Genomic DNA, 18,643 nt, shown 5'->3' with positions numbered 1-18,643 from the left:
AGAGGAGAGGGGAAGGAATCTCACACCTCACATCTCACCGAGCGGGGGAAAAGTCAAACTCATTAAAAATCAGATGGGGCTTCTTTTTTTTCTTTTTTTTTCTTTTTCCATGTTCAGCCTCCTGTTTTTCTTTGCCTGACAGCTCCTTGTAGATACACAGAAGTTAGACATGGACTTTCTGTGAGAGACAGTGACAAGGGGGGCAAAAGACAAGAGAGTGATGGATTAAGACACCGCATCACAGTGAGTGGAGACTCTAAGAGATTCTTGTCATCGTCATGAACAATGACTCTGATAGGGGAGGCCTGTCGCTGGATTTTGAGCCCAGCGGAAGAAGGAGTGGGGGGGGGGGGGGGGGGGGTTGTGGCCTCGTGCCTGCCCACCTGCCACTGCTTCAGTCATGCTTTTAGCCTCTGCCAAACTGAAGGACGCTTGGTGCCATGTGCTTTTCACTGAAGGAGCCTGACGTTTGTTAGTCTCACTGAGAGCTTCTGTTCTGTTTGGCCTCTGCCAAAAAGACCCATAAAACACACACAGATGCAGACACACACACCCCCACCCCATGAGAACAATCCCAGTGTGTGTGAAGTGAGCAGGACCCTGGCCCTGAAAGCTCCACATACACTGCAGCTGTGGACCGGTGGACAGCTGACGCCAGTCTGCGGGTCTCCTTCTCTTTCCTTCCACAACAGCCCTGCCTCCTCTTCTCCGTTTCCATGAAACAGACCTGTAATTTTCACAGCTGTGTCTTGACACCACGCCAGGGTGAGTCAGGGAAACGGAGACAGAGCGAGACAGGCTGGCTAATGGCTTTTAGAGCAGGGGTCTTCAACGTTTTTCAGGCCAGGGACCCCCAAACTGATGGAGAGTTGGAGCAGGGACCCCCCTACTATTTATATGGCATACAATTGTGTTTTATATTTAACGGGGCCTAGTGCTGTGTATAAACATAGCTACTCTGTTATTGTACATTCAATACTAAGCTATTCAAATAATACACAGGTTAATATATTCATGTTTTTATTTTAAACATGTGCAAGGCACAGGGTGGCCGTGCCACTGCCATTTATAAACAAACATCTTGCATACAACACTAAGCTATTCAAATAATCCACAGATTTTAACTTTAAACATGCATGTAGATGGGACAATGAATCCTCAAACCATCTGTGGATGGCAAACGTTTGCACACAATTTGTGAGAAAAAACTGTTAGAAAAAAAAAAAAAAAAATTTTTTATTTTTTTTTATTTTTATTTTTTTAAATGTTAAAAATCGTCTAATCAACCAAAGATTTCGCGACCCCCCTGCAGTACCTCCGCTGTTGAAGACCTCTGTTTTAGAGGACTACTGGCTACAGTGCAGCACACCTTATCCTGCTCTCTCAGACCAGAGAGACGCTCGTACAACCGGACAGAATTATTTAGGCGAGCCTGGGATAATGGCTTTGGTGGAGTTCTGCACTTTCCAACACTCCCTCCAGTTTGGAGACCAAACCCAAATGACTGAAATAGTGGTCAATCACTTAGAAAGCAGGACCACCAGTGAACAACAAGCAATGGAAATTTTGAATTTTCATAAATCAATGCTGTTCACTCTTTATATCTGCGAGTGGATTTCACATATATCTAACCAAAGTAAAAAAGAGCTTTGAACTAAACTTTGAATTTCCATTTGATCCTCATACTGTTCGCAAAACCTCATTACTCCACCTTCACAGCAGAGCTGCACACAGCAGAACTGACCGTAAACGATCGGATTCCATCAACTTTGACTGCACTTATTTGAGCAACTATGGGTCTGTTTCATTTCCTTTAAAACAGCAATCCACACACTTACAGGGCTGCATGCACCGCACACGTCTGCCCTCCCTTTTTCTCATCAAATAACCGTTAATCATCAGCTCCTCGTGGCAAACCCAACCAGTTCATCCGTGTGTGAGAATAATCTTACTGTACCGTCTGCCTTTGGTTTGCATATATATGCAAATATCACAAGAAAGGATTCCCTGCAGGGTGCAGAGAGCATCTGCCCCAAGAATCCAAACCTTTTCAGGGTTTAGTGTTGAAGCTCCAGGGCGCTTGTTGACCAACTGCAGTTGATCGTGTACAATTCTTTTCGTCTGGTTTTAAAACGGCGAATCAAAAGGTGTACGTTTTGGTTTAAACAGTGAGGTGAACACAAGGAAGTGATTTCAGCGTGCAGCAGTAACGTTTTCTTTTTTAATCAGCCTGACCTGGATTATCTAGTCTGTAGTCCTCAGCAGGGAGCTGGATGAAAAGATATTTCCCAATGACAGAAATATCCTTACTGTGATGTAATCAGATTAGTCTATAAACTTTGAAACTTTGTGCAGTTTTACATCTTCTTAGGACTTATTTTTCCAAATGTAAAACATGCAGTCTGGTCTTCTGGGACTCTGTGAAGTGGAAATAGTCAAACAGCAGCGACTAAATGCACGCACCGCTGCGGAACTGAGGAAGTCGTGTATCAACAAACAATGACAATGTGTTAAAAAGCGATTATTCTGGGGGGAAAAAAACACACAAAACAAACTGAACAGCATTCAGAAATCAAGCCTGATGTGCTGCGAATTCCTGTTGGATCATATTTAACATCCCTCTGTGTGATTACGACCACACAGCAGCCCCCCACAGGGTGGGATGGTTCGGGGGAAAAGGGCCTGCCAGTATTTCCAGCGTAGCTGTGGGTGGCAAGTCGTTTTCACATTTAGAACACCTATTCCTCTTGTGAAAAATAGCTTAATGGATTTAATAAGAAAGAGGACGTCAATAAGCCACAGTGCTCAACGCCTATTATGTTCAATTCTGTTCGGGTCTTGTTGTCCTGTCCTCTGACCACATGTGGCCTGCATCTGAAGTATTGTCCCCTCTGGGACAGCTGGGAGGGCCTCGTGTTCCTCCAGCTCTCTGTGTGGCCACGAGGCAGAACAGTTCATCAGAAATAATGGGATTATGTCCAGGATTGATAACCAGCTTTATAGCTCATGTGTGGCCGGTGCTTTTTTTTTTTTTAAAGCTCAGCATGCTGCTATAACAGCCGTGTCAAGACCCACAGCGGGGAACTAACTAGAGCTCCATTGTCAAGAGTATTCTGTTCACAAACAACATTATTTAGAAGAACTCACTGGGCAACTTGTATGTGAGGCATTATAACCATGATGGCCTGTCAGCCTGTGACAAACAGCAGGAGAGAATACTTTTTCCAAAAGCAGGTTTCACCCACCGATTAAAGTCAAAATGTCCCCTTGTATCATGCCTAAAGGAGTGTCTGATGAGTTATTTGCAAGTGTCCCCTGCAAAAAACAGCTTAACTTTATCAAAAGTAGGAATTGTGAAAACAAATCGTCCCGAAGCGAGTTCCGAGTTAGTTATTACTGCACAATCTGTTAGTTTATGGATTTCTATGAGGATTTTACAACCCAAAAGGGGTACTTAACCAAATCTCCATTCAAACTATCTGGAACTCCAACAGATATTAACTTTACTGGCGCAGAATATCAACAAGTATTTACATCAGAGGAGCAGAAATGGGTTGGATTTTTTTTTTTTTTTTTTGCATACATTCTCAGACGGTTGAACTGCGTCAGCGCCACATCCAAACCAAACAAAAGCACGCCTTGTTAACAAAAAAACAATATTATTCCTCTTTAATCTCCTCAAAGCTTTGACCTAAGAGGAAACCTACACAGCCGAACTCCGCGGCAGTCGAAGCTTCGTAGCTTCAAGATGAAGCTGCTCGTGTGACATTTTCTGATACCACGAGCCGGAGTCTCAGCTGAGGCTCCGTGCCTCCACTCCACCGACAAAACACGACAAAACACGACCCTTCCACCTGCCCACGGGTGGCAGCGGACGCCGCGGAGCTCGCCAAAAGTTGCCCTCGAGGGTTCCAGATCAGCAGAAAGCGCGAGGAGCTGCGTGCCCGCCCGTAAGCCGACACATTATTCCAGCCTGAGCAGCCTCATCGCTCGATCCCGTCCTGCTCGACACTTTCAGTTTAGCCTGAGTGGTGATAAGAGGAGAAAAGCGTTTTTTTTTTAAAAGAATTTTATCTTACCGCTTCGCAGGCTTGAAGATTGAACCCAGCGGAGATGATTTTTTTTTAATCTGTTTCCTTTTCCTTAGAAAAGGAAGATCAGTTCCAGAGGGCGAGAGAGAGATGCGTCAGGTGTACGAGGAAAACCGAGGCGACTCATGTTGTGTTGATCAGCTGAAGCCTGTTTTTCTTTTTCTTTTTTCTCTCTTTCCACTCCAAACTGCGCTGCTCCACGCGCTGCGCGTAAAAAATAAAGAATAAATAAAACCTCCACACGACCCAACTTAAAACGCCAACAGGGCTTTTTTCCTTTTTTTTTTAAATAAGAACGAACCAAAACACTCAGCAGAGCTCCTGCAAACTACGGCTCACTTCGGCATGTTTTTACATAACAGCATCATCCGCTTTTTTTTTTTATGTTGACGCATCATGTAGAGAAAACATGGAGTTTCTTAAAGGGCCACGGACGCGTCGTCCACATGTCAGCGGCCCCATCAGCGGCCCCTCTGTGTCTGACAGATGGCTTTCACCGAGTTAATGTTTTTAAAGCCCCTTCGTATTAAACCTGTCAGGAAGAGCTGAGCCGCTGAGGACTGAAGGAAGGATCTGTGTTCACCTCTGGCTCTTCTGTCATGTGACTGCGTGGTGCAGAAAGCTGTTGTCTGTTCTCTAATGTCACTTCATCCAGTCGAACCTCTGAGTCTGTCCTGGATAACGTCGAATAAAGATTCAATTCCTGCAAAATTTGCTTTTAGGTTAAAGCTGTGACGATGAACGATGAAGTTTAATCTCCAAAATTAAAAAAAAAAAAAAATAGAAACACGTGACGTGATTTAAAGTGTCTTTCCTCAAACAAGTGAAGAAGTGACAGATTGTTGAGTTGTTTGCACGCTGGAAAAGTTCATTGATAAGACAACTTATTTTTAAAAAGCATCATTATGTGTTAGTGAAGCCAACAGGTGACTTATGATTAAAGGAAAAATGGGATAATGCCTCCAAAAAAGTGGTTATAATCCAGAAAAAATGAGCCATGTTTCTCCTCCGAGGAAACTTTCATTTTCCCTCTTTGTAGTTGTAAAAGAAGAATGCATTTAATCTAATAAATATGTGTTGATAATGCTGGTGCACAAAGGTCAGACTTGCACATTTCAAATTGGAAGGCCTTTACTGAATGCATTCAGTTTGCTTGTCTGTGATAGGAGGAGTCCTTTCTGTTTTATGATGAGCTGTGCTGCTATGACACAGTGTGTGTGATGTGTTTGTTTTCTAATGAGGCAGAGTTACCCCGGTGGGAACACCGACATGTTCCCACAACACAAAACAACACACGGTGACAGGACAAGGCAGGTTGAAAAGAGAGGTCCTCTGCTAGCGGGGGTGATGGCATCCTTCTCACACCTCCTCATATCACCCTCTGGTTGCACCACCACCTCCTTTAAAAGCATATCATAAACATATTTAACTGAAGAAGATCTTTTGGCTGAAACTCAATCTAATGTTTTCCCCGCTTTCTTTTCGAAAGTTTTGGTTATCAGAAAATAATAAAAGGAATAGATCTGATCCTTACCAGGTCTCAAAGTTAGGTCAAACAGTTACACAGTTCATTATCAGTTTTTTAAAAACTAAGCCAAAATGTGAAAAAAACTAAGAACACCCCATGATTCAGTAGCTTGTGGAGCCATCTTCAGCAGCAGTAACTTGAAGTTATTGTTTTCTGTATGATGTCGTCAGTCTGCGGAGGAATTTTGTTCCATTCTGCTTTGCAATGCGGTTTCAGTTCATTGGGGTGTCGTTAACGCCCAGCTGTCTAAAGATCCCAACATAGCATTAAGAGCAGGTTGAGGTCTTGACTTTGACTGGATCATCGCAACATCTCGACTCTTTCAGTTTCATTCAGTTGTGGATCTGCTGCTGTGTTTGGAATCGTTGTCTCATTGCATTCATTGGCATAGCGTTAACACACACCTGAATGCTCCAGGCCAGCACACTGCCTAAATCTCTGCTTTTATAGAGGTGCTCACACTTCACAAATCAAGTGTATTTGATTAGCAGCTCCTGGCTGTCACTTAACCTCCTTAATTCCAGTGCAGGCAGTAATTATTTACATGCTGCTCATGCACTTTAAGCTCCGTTTTTTGTTTGATATTCAAGAGAACGGGGTAATGTGTCATTTGTTGTTGTTCTATACATAATTTAAAGACCTGGTAAGGAACAGATGATATTTTGTCCTGATATGTCAAACTTTAGAATTGGAGAAAATACCTCTTTTTCACGTGGCTGCCATGTTTTTTTCTTGTATGTGCTGAAAAGTGGTCGTAAAGGGCTTTCTCTCTATTTTTTTCTATAGCCTACAAACATATCAGAGAAGCCATAAACTAGAAGATATTGTATACACTGTGTTTTCCTAGGGGATACAAATATAATAGGGTTGGATAAACTCATTGCTTTGAGGCACAGGTCCGTAGCAAACTCTAAACCAAACTCAATATCTTCACCCTTACTGTAAGTCAGTCTACAATTAGAGAAAAAAAATCATATTCTTATACAATGTATCAGTAAATATCCTGTCCAATTAATTGCTTTAAGTGATCAACTTATTCTTTCACTTTTAACACTTTAAATGGTTCAGCTCCGAGCCTGTACCTTCTGCCATTAATGGTAAGAGGTTGTGGTTTCTGCAACAACCTCCAACCTGAATGCAGTATCTCCACCTCACCTGTACAACTGCTAAACAGAAAATCCCAGAATAAGAAAATAAAAGTCGCCCACGAAAGATATACACAAGAATACGGACGTGCTGATACAGCTGGTTGATGTTTTTGTTGCATTTGGTTTAGTCACATGTAAATTTGTCAGGGCAGCCGTGCAGTATGTCTCTGAAAAGTTAAAAAAGTTGTCTTGATGAAACTTGATTAACTACAGGTCCTCTCACTAACAGTGACTCTCAACTCTGAACTTCCTGTCTTGTTCTTCTTTAGAAGAATGAGTCTGCACTGTTCGCTAGCCATAAGTGATGATTACGGACTTTGCCTTTTGTTCGAGTTCTCATTCACCGCATTGCTCACTCTCTAGGACGTTGGTTTGAGCACACATTTTAATTTGTGGGTAGACTAGTTAAGTAGCAAAGCGGCTGCTTTTGGGAACCTGATTCTGAGTTTCATTTTTATTTTCCTTTGTAATCTCACGGAATTTTTTAACATAATTTTGTTCCTCAATTTGTAACAAAGAATAACCTTTGAATGAATATGTCCCATCGCTTTTCAGGTCCTATACGTATAACAAATTAATATCAGAGCAGGATTGTTAGAGCATATAGTCTAACTCATTTTCTTACTTACATGATCTCATTCCAGTCTGGTAAGTTCAGTGTTTTAGCAATAATACTGTCTGAACCTGATTTATATCCTCTATGGGGAAAATCCACCCTGAAACACAGCTCCCATTTATTATTCAGATGCACTGTGATAGGTCCATCATTGTCTGAACTGCTGCCCCCCCCCCACTGCTTTTTCTGGAAACAAGGAGCTCTATGTTCAGTGGACACAGAGGGACCATAGAAGCATGTATGTATTGTTGACAAATCTTTTCTATTACTTTTTTTCTTTCATGTATTTGGGGATAAGTGCAGTCAGCCTCATACATTATCAGATGTGTAATATTACTCTTTCATCTCCATCGAGGGGGGGGGGGGGGGGTTAAGACATCCCGCAAAGAAAATCAGTCAGCCTGAGCGTGCAACAGAGGTGAAATGGCAGTAGATGGATTGAAGGTGCGGCCGTCTTCACAGCTGATGGACAGAGAAGTGTCAGCGGCAGGTCACAGAGAGAGACGAGAAAGCTGCAGGAATGACCAATAAAGAGGTCATTCAACTTTGAGAAAGATGAAAGATTTAAGAGGAAGTGAGTTGTTGGCTGTAATGTTTTATATATCACAACATTTCAGAAGCCAAAATAACTACAGCTACATCTGTTATAGTCATAGTTGCAGTTCTTGAACTCTAAATATGATGGACTGTAAAAATAAGTTGTATTCAAACTTCATCTCGACATGTGAAAATTATGATATTACAGTGTTTTGGTCCAAAAATAATTGGATACTGGCCCGAATTTGAGTTATTCTGGCTTTCAACCGAAACATTGTTCTAGTTTTATAATGAATGTGGGCTTAAAGGGCGGATTCATAACTGGAGTTGATGGGTTTTGGTCCAAAACAGAGGAAGAAAACCCGAAATATCAAATAGATGGAGTTGTTAAACTCTCTCAACCATTGAGATGTAAATATGCTAAAATCAAAGCTGAGAGCCTGGATTCAGCATATAGCTGGAACTTCAATAGGTTTAAGTAAACATCAAAAACATTAAAAAAACAACAACACATTGCTGATAAATTATTTCAAGACAACTGTAAATATAGTTAATGGGCATGAGTTGTGCTTTTGATTTTTTGGGAAGTTTGCTGCAAATATCCAACCATGGACATTTCATATTTCTAATATAAGGGTGTTTTTTCCACTGTGAGTGAATGACCTGCATCTTTCTTTGCTCGTCACTCACCATGCACAGAATGATCACTTTTGTCTCTGTGTATAGAAGAGCAGCACCAGAGCAGCTGCTTTTCAGTGACGATCCAAAGATTCACTACCCTCAGTTCCCAAAGGGGCTTTACAGCTACTTCAAGTCACCGTAAGCTTGTTTTCTGTGGTCGTTTACCTTTGAGGTATTGAATTTGTCATCCTGGAATGAACTTTGTAGTCCAGGGTGTTTGCACCGTAACGCTTATCTAATGGATTAAATTGAAGGGGTGTTTGGTAGAAACATGGCCAAAATAAAGTTCTCTTTATTTCTTTTCCATTGTACAGATCTGGCAACCCCACATATTCCTTTTATTATAAATAATAAAAGGAATCTTAAGTATCAAAAACTCAACTTCAGATTATTCTCGGTGGCGCAGAAAGTGTTTTATGTTATGAAGAATTTCAAGAGCTTTCTAAAGTGGCGCTTAGCCTAAACCGTTCAGCCGATCGAACATTTGAAATATAGAAGAAGAAAAAAGGAAAAAATAAATAGTTTTTACTTTTATTTATTGCAAACAAAACAAATATATTTTACACATTTCCATACTGTACATCTACATAAAATCGTGAGCAGAACACAGAGGTTTCCTACAGATGGACCGACTTTTATCAGGCAAGGTTTTGATCCCAAAAGTACACAAAATGATTCTAACCCCAGGACAGAATACAAAGACTTCAACTGCTAATCATTATGGATCATTTCGGTTTTAATTCAAAATCACGAAAAAGGAGTTTATGAGACTTTGAACTACAGTTACCTTACACACAAAATATTAATTTACAGGAGAAGATGCGAATAAAATCATCAGATCTTTTTGTGTTGACCGTAATGATTATGGCGGGAACAATAAATGTGCTACATTTGTACCTTTTCTTTCGATAATCACTTGGTCTAAGCAGCACCTGTTTTTGGAGCTAAGGAGTGTTTAAGTTAATGTCCAGAATCCTTCCCACTGATAAGGTTCAATTTTAATGTACTCCATTAATGGCATCAGTGGTTATTCAGTAACTGTACACGAGGCTACAGCAAGCCAAGCAAAAAAGAAAAAACTAATGATCAAGGCCACTTAACATAGATCGATATTCAATTCATTTTATCTGTTGCCAGCCATGTTTTTACTGTCAACTCTTGAGTTATTTCATTTTCAGTGTAGCGCATATGAACACGATGCCAGTGAATCATGTGATGTGAAAACCCATCTTAATGGCAGCAACAGCTCATACAGTTAAGGTCCTGGGCGTTAGTAACAGTTCATCCACAACAAACCACTCAGTCTGTCTTTGCCATTTCCTTCGGGTGTCTATTTATACATGGAGTTGAACGCTCGTCCAATGATGATCCTTCGGACTTCACTCGTGCCAGCGCCGATTTCATACAGCTTTGCATCTCGTAGGAATCGCCCCAACGGGTAGTCGTTGATGTAGCCGTTCCCGCCTGTGGATAAGCAGCACAGGTTACGTATCGGTTATGTTACAGTGGACAGTTAAAGGGATAGTTCGCCTCTTTTGACATGAAGCTGTATGAGATCCCATATTAGCAATATCATTTATGAACATTTTCTTACCCCCTGCTGCGTCCTGTGAGCCGAGTTCCGGCCTCGTTTTGGTGTTGACGAAGGTATTCTGGCTAGTTGGCTGGGGCCACAAAAATAAAGCGTTTTGCTTCTCAAAACAATATGCGTTCAAAAGAGTAATACATTTGCATCACAAAATCGTTCATCCAGAAAAAGTCAGACCTCACAATCGCTTGGCGCTATTTTCTCTCTACTTTCGTATCACTACGGGCTGTGTAGACCATGCAGACCGAAGTGCAGACCGAGCAGTAAACACCGTAACAGGCGCGGCTATCGGCAGGTGGCTGCACGCATTGATATGAAGGGAGAGAAAATAGCGCCAAGCGATTGTGAGGTCTGACTTTTTCTGGATGAACAATTTTATGATGCAAATGTATTACTCTTTTGAATGTATATTGTTTTGAGAAGCAAAACGCTTTATTTTTTAAGCCCCAGCCAACTAGCTGGACTACCTTCATCAACACCAAAACGAGGAACTCGACTCACAGGATGCAGCAGGGGGTAAGTCAAATTGAATAAATGATATTGCTAATATGGGATGTCATACAGCTTCATGTCAAAAGAGGCGAACTATCCCTTTAAGGTTGCAAGATATCTGATTATGTGTGAGTGCCAAAATAATCATTCGCATTGATTAAATCCCTATTGCAGGACTGATTCAAAAACTTCACACCAGCGTGACTCCATCTAGTATCTGAGTGTTGGTGTTATCTTAGCTGAGTCTTCTCACATTTAACAGTTTAATAAGCTAATGGATATAAACCTCAGACCCAATTTATGCCTCAGTCCACGTTGTTTCAATGGACAAGATTGTTTTTGACATCTGAAAGAGGATTAAAGCCTCTTCTATACATTTTCTTTACTCATAAAATATCTAGTCAGCCATTACTGTCACACATTCAAGTTTCCCTTAGTTTTCTTGGCCCTTACCCAAACACTGAATTCCATCCAAAGCAACCTGAGTGGCATTTTCAGCACAATACAGGATAACTCCGGCACAATCCTGTAACGACAAAATCCATCACAGTCACCGAGGATTAACTGAATGCGGAGCTCCAAAATAATACTAAACGGGCATCTGCCAAAGTTTAAAGATCAAACTATAAACCACAAAACTGTGAAATCGATTTGGAGCATTTGCCGAGCCTGTAAGATGCCTTTTAAAAGTTCCGAGCCTTGAATTTAGGAGTTTGACAACATTATAAACATTTCATTTTAGTAAACATCAAACCATCTCACCATTGCACTGAAGTGTCCTTTGTCACAGGCTCTAGCAACATTGTACACATACTGCCGACAGGAGCTCAGCCTGGTGTACATGTCGGCCATCTTGCCTTGCATCAGCTGTGGAACAGATCAGGTCAGTTAATGGCTTTTATAGTCTGCATCTGTCAGCTTCAACCCTGAAGAATAAATCAGTACCAATAATGCGATTTCAAATTCTAATAAAAAGGAAAAGATGACAGCTAAACCTGAAAGTGTCCAATCTTCTGTCCAAAGGCTTCTCTGATATGAAGGTAGGGAATAGCAGCATCCAAGACTCCCTGCATGATACTGAAAATGACATCCATCATCACTTTAAAGAATGGAGAACAATTCAAGTCGAGTCTGACCAAACTGTAGCATCATAAATGTTTCAGTAAAAGGTTGAATACAATGGTAAAGCCACCGGCAGCTGTCAGTTCTTCGTTCTCAGGATGAGCATGAAAACCCAATTCTGAGGTCAGCACAGGGGGGTACAAATGTTGAGGACGAATGACAATTGGTAAAATATCCGGCAGAACGGTGAGGAGGCACCAGCTGTAGTGAAACTAAATGCCTGCTCCTCATTCCTACAGTTCATTTTATCTTTTAATCGTATTTTTATTCATTCGCTTCCACACATTTGAGTGACAGGTGAGTGATCCCGTGGAGGCTGCTAACATCCAGCCCGGCCAAATGCTGAACTTCAGGCTTCAAAACAACAGCTCACAGTGATAACAATGTCCATCTTTTATGTACCGTCTATGGTAACACCTCCACTCTATGTACAATATTTATTCTATAATACTTGTGTTCCAGCTATTTTTCCTGTTGTTTTTTTTTTTTTAAAACAGTTTTAAAAATCTTACCCAATAGGTCCAGATGCAAGCACCAGCCTCTCCAGATCCAAACCACTCATCATCACATAAACGCCTTTGTTCAATGGACCCAGTATGTTCTTCTCTGGAACAGACAGGCAAAAATAAATGAAAAAAACATCTTCATAAAGCAGTCAGTTTACACCTCATTGCACATTTAAAAATGGATGCACTTTCAACTCGTGCCTGGAATTTTGCAGTCCTCAAAGATCAGCTCGCAGGTGTTGGACCCCCTCATGCCGAGTTTGTCGAGCTTCTGTGCGGTAGAGAAGCCCGGCATGCCCTAAAGGAGGCATACAAACAAGCACAGGAATATACCAACAATGCCCAAAGTGCTAAAGGTAACAGAACGCAATGCTGATCGCAGAACAGAGCTCAATATGTAAACCCTTCGCATGCACATAATAAGATGTAGATCAAAAGAGCCCTTCTTCTGTCAGCTGGATTTACCTTTTCAACAATGAACGCTGTGATGCCTTTCTGATGTGCCTGAGGGTCCGTCTTGGCATACACAATAAGGACATCTGCATCTGGCCCATTAGTGATCCAGAACTTGTTGCCATTCAGAACATAGTAGTCACCTGGAAAGAAAGAAGGAAAACACACAAAGGAAATGTAATGAAAATTGAGAGATTAAAACAGAGTTGGATCCAAAGAAAGACCTCCGATGGCATAATTACACACGAGCGTGCATTTAAAGTTGTTCGTAGCTCAGAAGAGAGGTGTGATTGCAGTTGTGTAAGAACTACCTATTAAAATGTTTAGACCATCACAACTGGATGACAAACCTTCCCCGCTGTCAAACAGCTCAGGCTCCGTGCCTGAACCCGCACAGATTAAAGCGCACAGCACCAGTCCATCATCACTCTGCTACAATCAACAAGAGCGCTGTTTACAAAGCAAGAACGGTAAAGAGGTGGAACCACCGAGCAATGACGTCTCAGTCAGTCGGTGTTTTATCTGTGGAAGCACACCACAGCCACGTTTCCATTTCTTTTAACTTTCTGCTAGTGACTTCACATTTTCTGCCGTCACTTATTTGACAAACACAAAGAGCACCGATCAAACCTTTGGCTTCTTCTAGCTACTGATATAGTTTGTGTGAGCTCTCTCTTCAAATCTTTTTGTCTCCAAGGAATTCGCATTCATGTTTGAATATATTTGCTCACATTGATTTCAAAGGATTTGAGTAGTTTAGGTGCATTATGCTTTTTTACGCCCCCCCCACACTTTCATCTGAAGAGATGAATTCATCAGAATCAGACATAGTACGAGACGGTACTTATCTATACAGCAACGTGCTGTGCATGCACTTGACAAACGCTCCAAAATCTCTATATACAACTTTAGAAGGCACATATATTAATTTATTATTTGCTTCACTCAGGCACTACATCTAAAGAAAGCTTCAAACATAAAAGAAGACATTTCAAAAACACTTTACACGACATGAAAACGTTTTTTTTTTCCCTGCTGGAGGAATGTACCAGGCGGCTTTTTAAGAGCCTAAGTACTTGTCTTATCAGGCAGTAAAGCTTATCAGTGACATGACCCGCAGTGTTAACTTAAATAGACACATGATACAGTTCCTCGGCCTCGTGGGGATTCATTGAAATATGAACATTTGGCTTTGTTGCAAGTTTGACTCGACAGAATTAGTTGTGTTAATATTGGTGAAAAATAAGTCGGCGCATCCTCTTCAGCGGACATATTATTGCGAATCCTTCGGCCAAATACCTGCACTAAAAGCTGCTAATAACATCTGATGTGCTCTGAGAAAACAGAAAAAGTCATGAATGAAATGGAGGGAAAAAACAAAGAGTAATTCCAATATTTCCCATAACTTTTATTTTCTAGCTCGTGATATTTCATGTTTTGTATCATCAGCCTCATTTAATATGTTTATATATATCATTTCTTTGCATTTCAGGCCTGCAACACATTCCAAAAGAAGCTTTTACCACTTTGCAGTATTGAATTTCCTTCCCATAACACTTTAAAGACGTTCTGGTATTGAGGCTAACAAGTGATGAAGCATGTCAGTGTTATTTCGTCCCATTCTTCCAGCAAATACATCGTAATGTGTGCAACAGAACAGGGTATTATCGTTGTATTTTTTTAATTCTCCACACATTCTATGTCAGCATAAGCTCAGCCTTCTGCAAACTTCCCTTTGTAACGATTTGTAATGTAATGACGCACTGGTACAACCCCATACCATCACGGAGACTGGCTTTTGGACTGCTTGCGGATATAAATGTAGCATGGACTGCATCACACGGTGTCCTTGAGAGCTTTAGTGCCGATTGGGTCAGACCTCAATACTCCTTTTTCATCCCAGATGCCTCGGAGTTGAACATAAGGCTTCTTCTTTTTTTTTTCTTTGCAGTGACATTTGTGAATTTAACTCCAACTACCAAAGACTCAGCCTTTCATGGACACTACTTTTACATTAAATCCCGATTAGTCAGACTTTTTTTTTTCGGAATGTGTTGCAAATGCAGAAACTGGTGAATGTTAACAAATTGAATGAAAAAATAGATTAAAAAAAAGGACTGAAGGCAAACTCTGCCAGTAGTTTGTAGAAAGGTCCTGTCGACAAAGATTAATCGGCCAAACCAATGCATCAGTTTACGTTAAGAGATCCCGAGAGACTGAAAGCCTGTCGAGCGTTACAAGAAACGTATGTGATTTGTTACTTGGTCAAGTGAGTAGTGAAGGGGATGTTCAGTGGAGCGTATCTGTAAAGCACAGATGCCCCAGTTTTCCACTGACACCTAAACGCAGCATGTATTTGTCGATCTGTGAGGGGCAGGAAACAAACAAAAAAAAGAAATCCATGTCCACGAAATGTCTTTCTTGAACGGCTTCAAAAGACAAGCTAAATAAAAGCCTTTTAATATGACGTGCATGCAACTCATGACCGAGTTAAAAAGCATGTTAGCGAGCAACAGTGCAAGCTGCATTAGCTACCAAAATCGGGCTCAGAAATGCAGGCTTTGTAAGGTGCAATTACAGAACAGTTCTATTTATCTATCTATTCATTTATGTATTATTCTATCTGAGATCTGTCATCCGTGTAGACATAAGTCAGACCCCAGGGTTGCCCAAACCTTTGAAAACAGCTATTTATTTATTCAAATCACAAGCTTGTATCACTACAGCAGGAGAGTTGTTCACTGTCTTAGTGTGCTACCTTTCTTCGTCGCCTTCAATTTCATGGACACGACATCCGAGCCAGCATTGGGTTCACTCATGGCCAAAGCTCCGATATGCTCCCCTGTCATTAACTGGCAAGAGAAAAGTCAGAGATGAGCGAAATTCTAAATCAAATCGACTCTCTGCTTAGTTCTAAGCATCTTCAAATCACATGCAGCGGGGGAAATGCTGGGCACTGACCTTTGGCATGTACTTCTCCTTCTGTTTGGGATTGCCGTGACGCACCAACTGGTTGACACAAAGATTTGAGTGGGCACCGTAGCTGAGAGCAATGGCTGCTGACACGCGTGACATTTCCTCCATCACAATGACATGATCCAAGTAGCCCAATCCCGTGCCCCCATCTTCCACTGAGAGGATTATAGAGCAATAATTCATACATTTGCACAGCATACCAACTAATCTGCAATTGTACGAACCGCCATCTGCACGTAAAAAAAAAAACAAAACTGCAATCATACCTGGAGCAGTGATGCCAAGCAGTCCCATCTCCCCCATTTCTTTCCAATAATCCTGGTGAAGGAACAATCCAAAAAAGTTACCAGAACAGAAATATTACCCCTATTTCGTGATAAATTTGAAGTAGAAATGGTCCACAAACACAGCAGGGGTGTGGAATGAACCATGCTCAATAAATGGGCCGCATTTTTCTGAATAACATCTCTTAATCGGGGACTTTAGGGAACACTAACAGAGTAGCTTTTCATCTCACCCGCATTCCTGGAAAGTCATTCATCTTGTCAATCTCGTTGGCGTAAGGTGCAAGCTTTTCTTCACAGAATCTACGCACTGTTTGCCTTAGCTGTGAACAGGACAGGAAACAAGCACATTAATGTCATCAATGATTATAAAAAGGCAGAAAATTGCAAGTTGATTAGGATGTCCTCTGATGTTGTTCTTTAACCTCTTTCATAAATCTGTTAAAGTGAAAGCACTCTGTTACTCGGACACAAATGTCTTATGTTAATAAGACAAACCCACCAATTTCTGTAGAAGTCAAAGGTTTAACTTCTTCCATTCATTTGTCATATCACTGTATGTGACGATCTTATATTTTACAACAACTCACAGGTATCATAACTGACATTACAGGTATATCTAACTACATTAAAGGGCAGTGTTATGGGACAGACCCTTTCACCCAATCAGATGCTTTGTTTGAACTCCACCCCCTCCTCTCTTCCCTGACAGTTCTCCGTCTCCTTCACTTTGTGCCAAAGTACCACTGACTGTATCTGCGCACAGACACGTTTAACTGTATAAATGTAGATTGGAAAACATTCATTGAAGAGTCTTTAACTCTATAAAACTTTCCCACGACCATGAGCTGGTTGTAACCTTCCATGTATCAGGACAAACCACTGAACTGGTTTAAATCAAACCAGGAGAAAAATAACAAACTCAGGAAAACAAGCGTTCAGAAAATGCGTTTAACATAGTTTGGTAGCTCGTCTTAGTGAGACCTCTGTTCTTCAGATGACCAACAAGCTAAATGTCTGCTAAGATCAAGGACTGTCTGTCTGCTTCTGTTAGCTAATGTTATGTCATCACATCACGCGGACTACGTCCTTTAATAACAATGTTTTGTTACTGTAAAAGTCACTAAATGTTGCTGCACATTCGAGCTTTGTTTCCATGTGACTTTTGGGCTGTATTACTGCCAACTGCTTATCTGTACACAGGAGCGAACTTTGTTTTGATAGCACTGGTTAGCTAGCCATAGCTAACCTGTATCTGGTCTTCTGTGAGTCCGTTCACCACGTCGTCCACCGGGATGGCAGATCCGGCGCATCCTCTCCTCGCCACGGCGGGGATGGACAGCCTGGAGCCGAGGCGCAGAGCGTTTCTGACGGCAAACATTGTGCTGCTTACAGGACTTTCGATAAAGTGTTAGAGATACACCTAAAGTTTGGATGGTCGCTGGCTGCCCTTTACTACAGGGAAAGTAAGAAGGCTCACTCTGGTACTATTTTGCAGTATCACGTAATTCACGTAATTCACGTAGACGTTCCGCCTTCTTCTTCTTCTTCTTCTTCTTCTATTTTATTACCGCGACGTAATCAAATGTATTGGCACTGGCGCGGTCTAGTGGACAGGGCTATAAATGACCAAAACTGTAACATTTGAATGTATGAAAAGGGTAGATTAAAACATTTTTTTTTAATAAAATAAAAAAAATTACTTGAGCACTTAAGTACCTGAAAAAGATTCCTCTCAAACTTTTGATTTAAATCAGCATAAGCAGATTCTGGAGCTCTGATCCTCCACTCAGTGGTGTAAATATTTTTGCTTTATTTGCCCTGCAACAAAACATTACTACAACTCATTATTATACCTGATAAATTACTTGACATATTACCTGTCAAGGGGGTGACATCAAATCCTCTTTTTTTGTTTGTTTTGCATAGAAATCTCCTTTCAGCTATGTTTTTCTATTCATCCTTAAATACGTTTATCTGGATTTTCATCCATACAGAGATGTTTATAGGTCAAACAATGCACACCACCGTCAGCCCTTCACCTCAGAGACAAAGAGGGGACTTGAAACTACTACAAACACAGGGTTCAGATGAAGACCAAAATAATCAAATGTCTTTTATCCAGTGAGTTAAACAATTTTTTTGTGGACCTGAATGTGTGAAGAATGGAAACCATAGAGGATTTCCTGTTGATGCCATATTGCAGTGAGCCCCTGTAGATGGAAGAGCACCAGGGACCAGAGTCTGGGGGGCACCGCACATCAACTGCAATAATGTCTGAGACGCTCTGAGCTCCCTTTTTTGACAGGAAATTACCAGAGAAAACCACGGAGGGAAACACACTATAATACAGTGAATAATTCAAAGTTGCCAGCAAGGTAGAATGAGCCGCAACAAGAATGCGAAGATCTTGTGTAATGACGAACATTTCACTGCGTCCAAATACAGCTGTTATGATACAGATGGATATTTCACCTGATCAGACTTGTCAGCCTTCTTTTTTCCACCAACCACATTTTGTGCTGATTACAATGAACAATATTCCAAGCATTTTGCAGTCTACGCATAAATCTTGGTTTCTTAACTTATCACTGAATATGGTCCCCAGACAGCAAGAAGAA

At 41.2% G+C, this 18,643-nt stretch overlaps 2 protein-coding genes across 2 annotated transcripts in view; both read right to left on the bottom strand.

Moving 5' to 3' along the window:
* Nucleotides 1-4,455, bottom strand: part of bahd1 (bromo adjacent homology domain containing 1) — a 34,726-nt gene extending 30,271 nt beyond the window's left edge. The window contains exon 1 of the mRNA XM_075447551.1: nucleotides 4,080-4,455. The gene's annotated coding sequence lies outside the window, so the exon portion shown is untranslated. The remainder of the gene's footprint in view (nucleotides 1-4,079) is intronic.
* Nucleotides 4,456-9,118: 4,663 nt separating this feature from the next.
* ivd (isovaleryl-CoA dehydrogenase) lies at nucleotides 9,119-17,558 on the bottom strand. The gene is made up of 12 exons (XM_075448262.1): nucleotides 17,272-17,558; nucleotides 16,256-16,345; nucleotides 16,005-16,056; nucleotides 15,724-15,893; nucleotides 15,521-15,614; nucleotides 12,775-12,905; nucleotides 12,511-12,607; nucleotides 12,316-12,409; nucleotides 11,677-11,758; nucleotides 11,444-11,548; nucleotides 11,135-11,207; nucleotides 9,119-10,065 (listed from the first exon to the last, which is right to left on the bottom strand). Exons 1-12 carry the CDS (start codon nucleotides 17,401-17,403, stop codon nucleotides 9,932-9,934), a joined length of 1,254 nt encoding a protein of 417 aa, XP_075304377.1. The 5' UTR covers nucleotides 17,404-17,558; the 3' UTR covers nucleotides 9,119-9,931.
* Nucleotides 17,559-18,643: the final 1,085 nt, after the last annotated feature.

This window comes from Odontesthes bonariensis, chromosome 17, assembly GCF_027942865.1.
Source record: "Odontesthes bonariensis isolate fOdoBon6 chromosome 17, fOdoBon6.hap1, whole genome shotgun sequence".
NCBI classification, from domain to species: domain Eukaryota; kingdom Metazoa; phylum Chordata; class Actinopteri; order Atheriniformes; family Atherinopsidae; genus Odontesthes; species Odontesthes bonariensis.
Note: the sequence above shows the minus strand (reverse complement) of the source record. Positions and strands in the feature narration are given on the sequence as shown.

Excerpts from the sequence above, each read along its gene's own strand:
- ivd (XM_075448262.1), bottom strand. The coding sequence starts at position 17,403 with ATGTTTGCCGTCAGAAACGCTCTGCGCCTCGGCTCCAGGCTGTCCATC. Across the intron at positions 12,906-15,520 it reads ATTGAAGGCGACGAAGAAAG|GTGACTACTATGTTCTGAAT; the intron begins GTAGCACACTAA and ends CTTTCTTTCCAG. Across the intron at positions 12,410-12,510 it reads TGAGGACTGCAAAATTCCAG|AGAAGAACATACTGGGTCCA; the intron begins GCACGAGTTGAA and ends TGTCTGTTCCAG.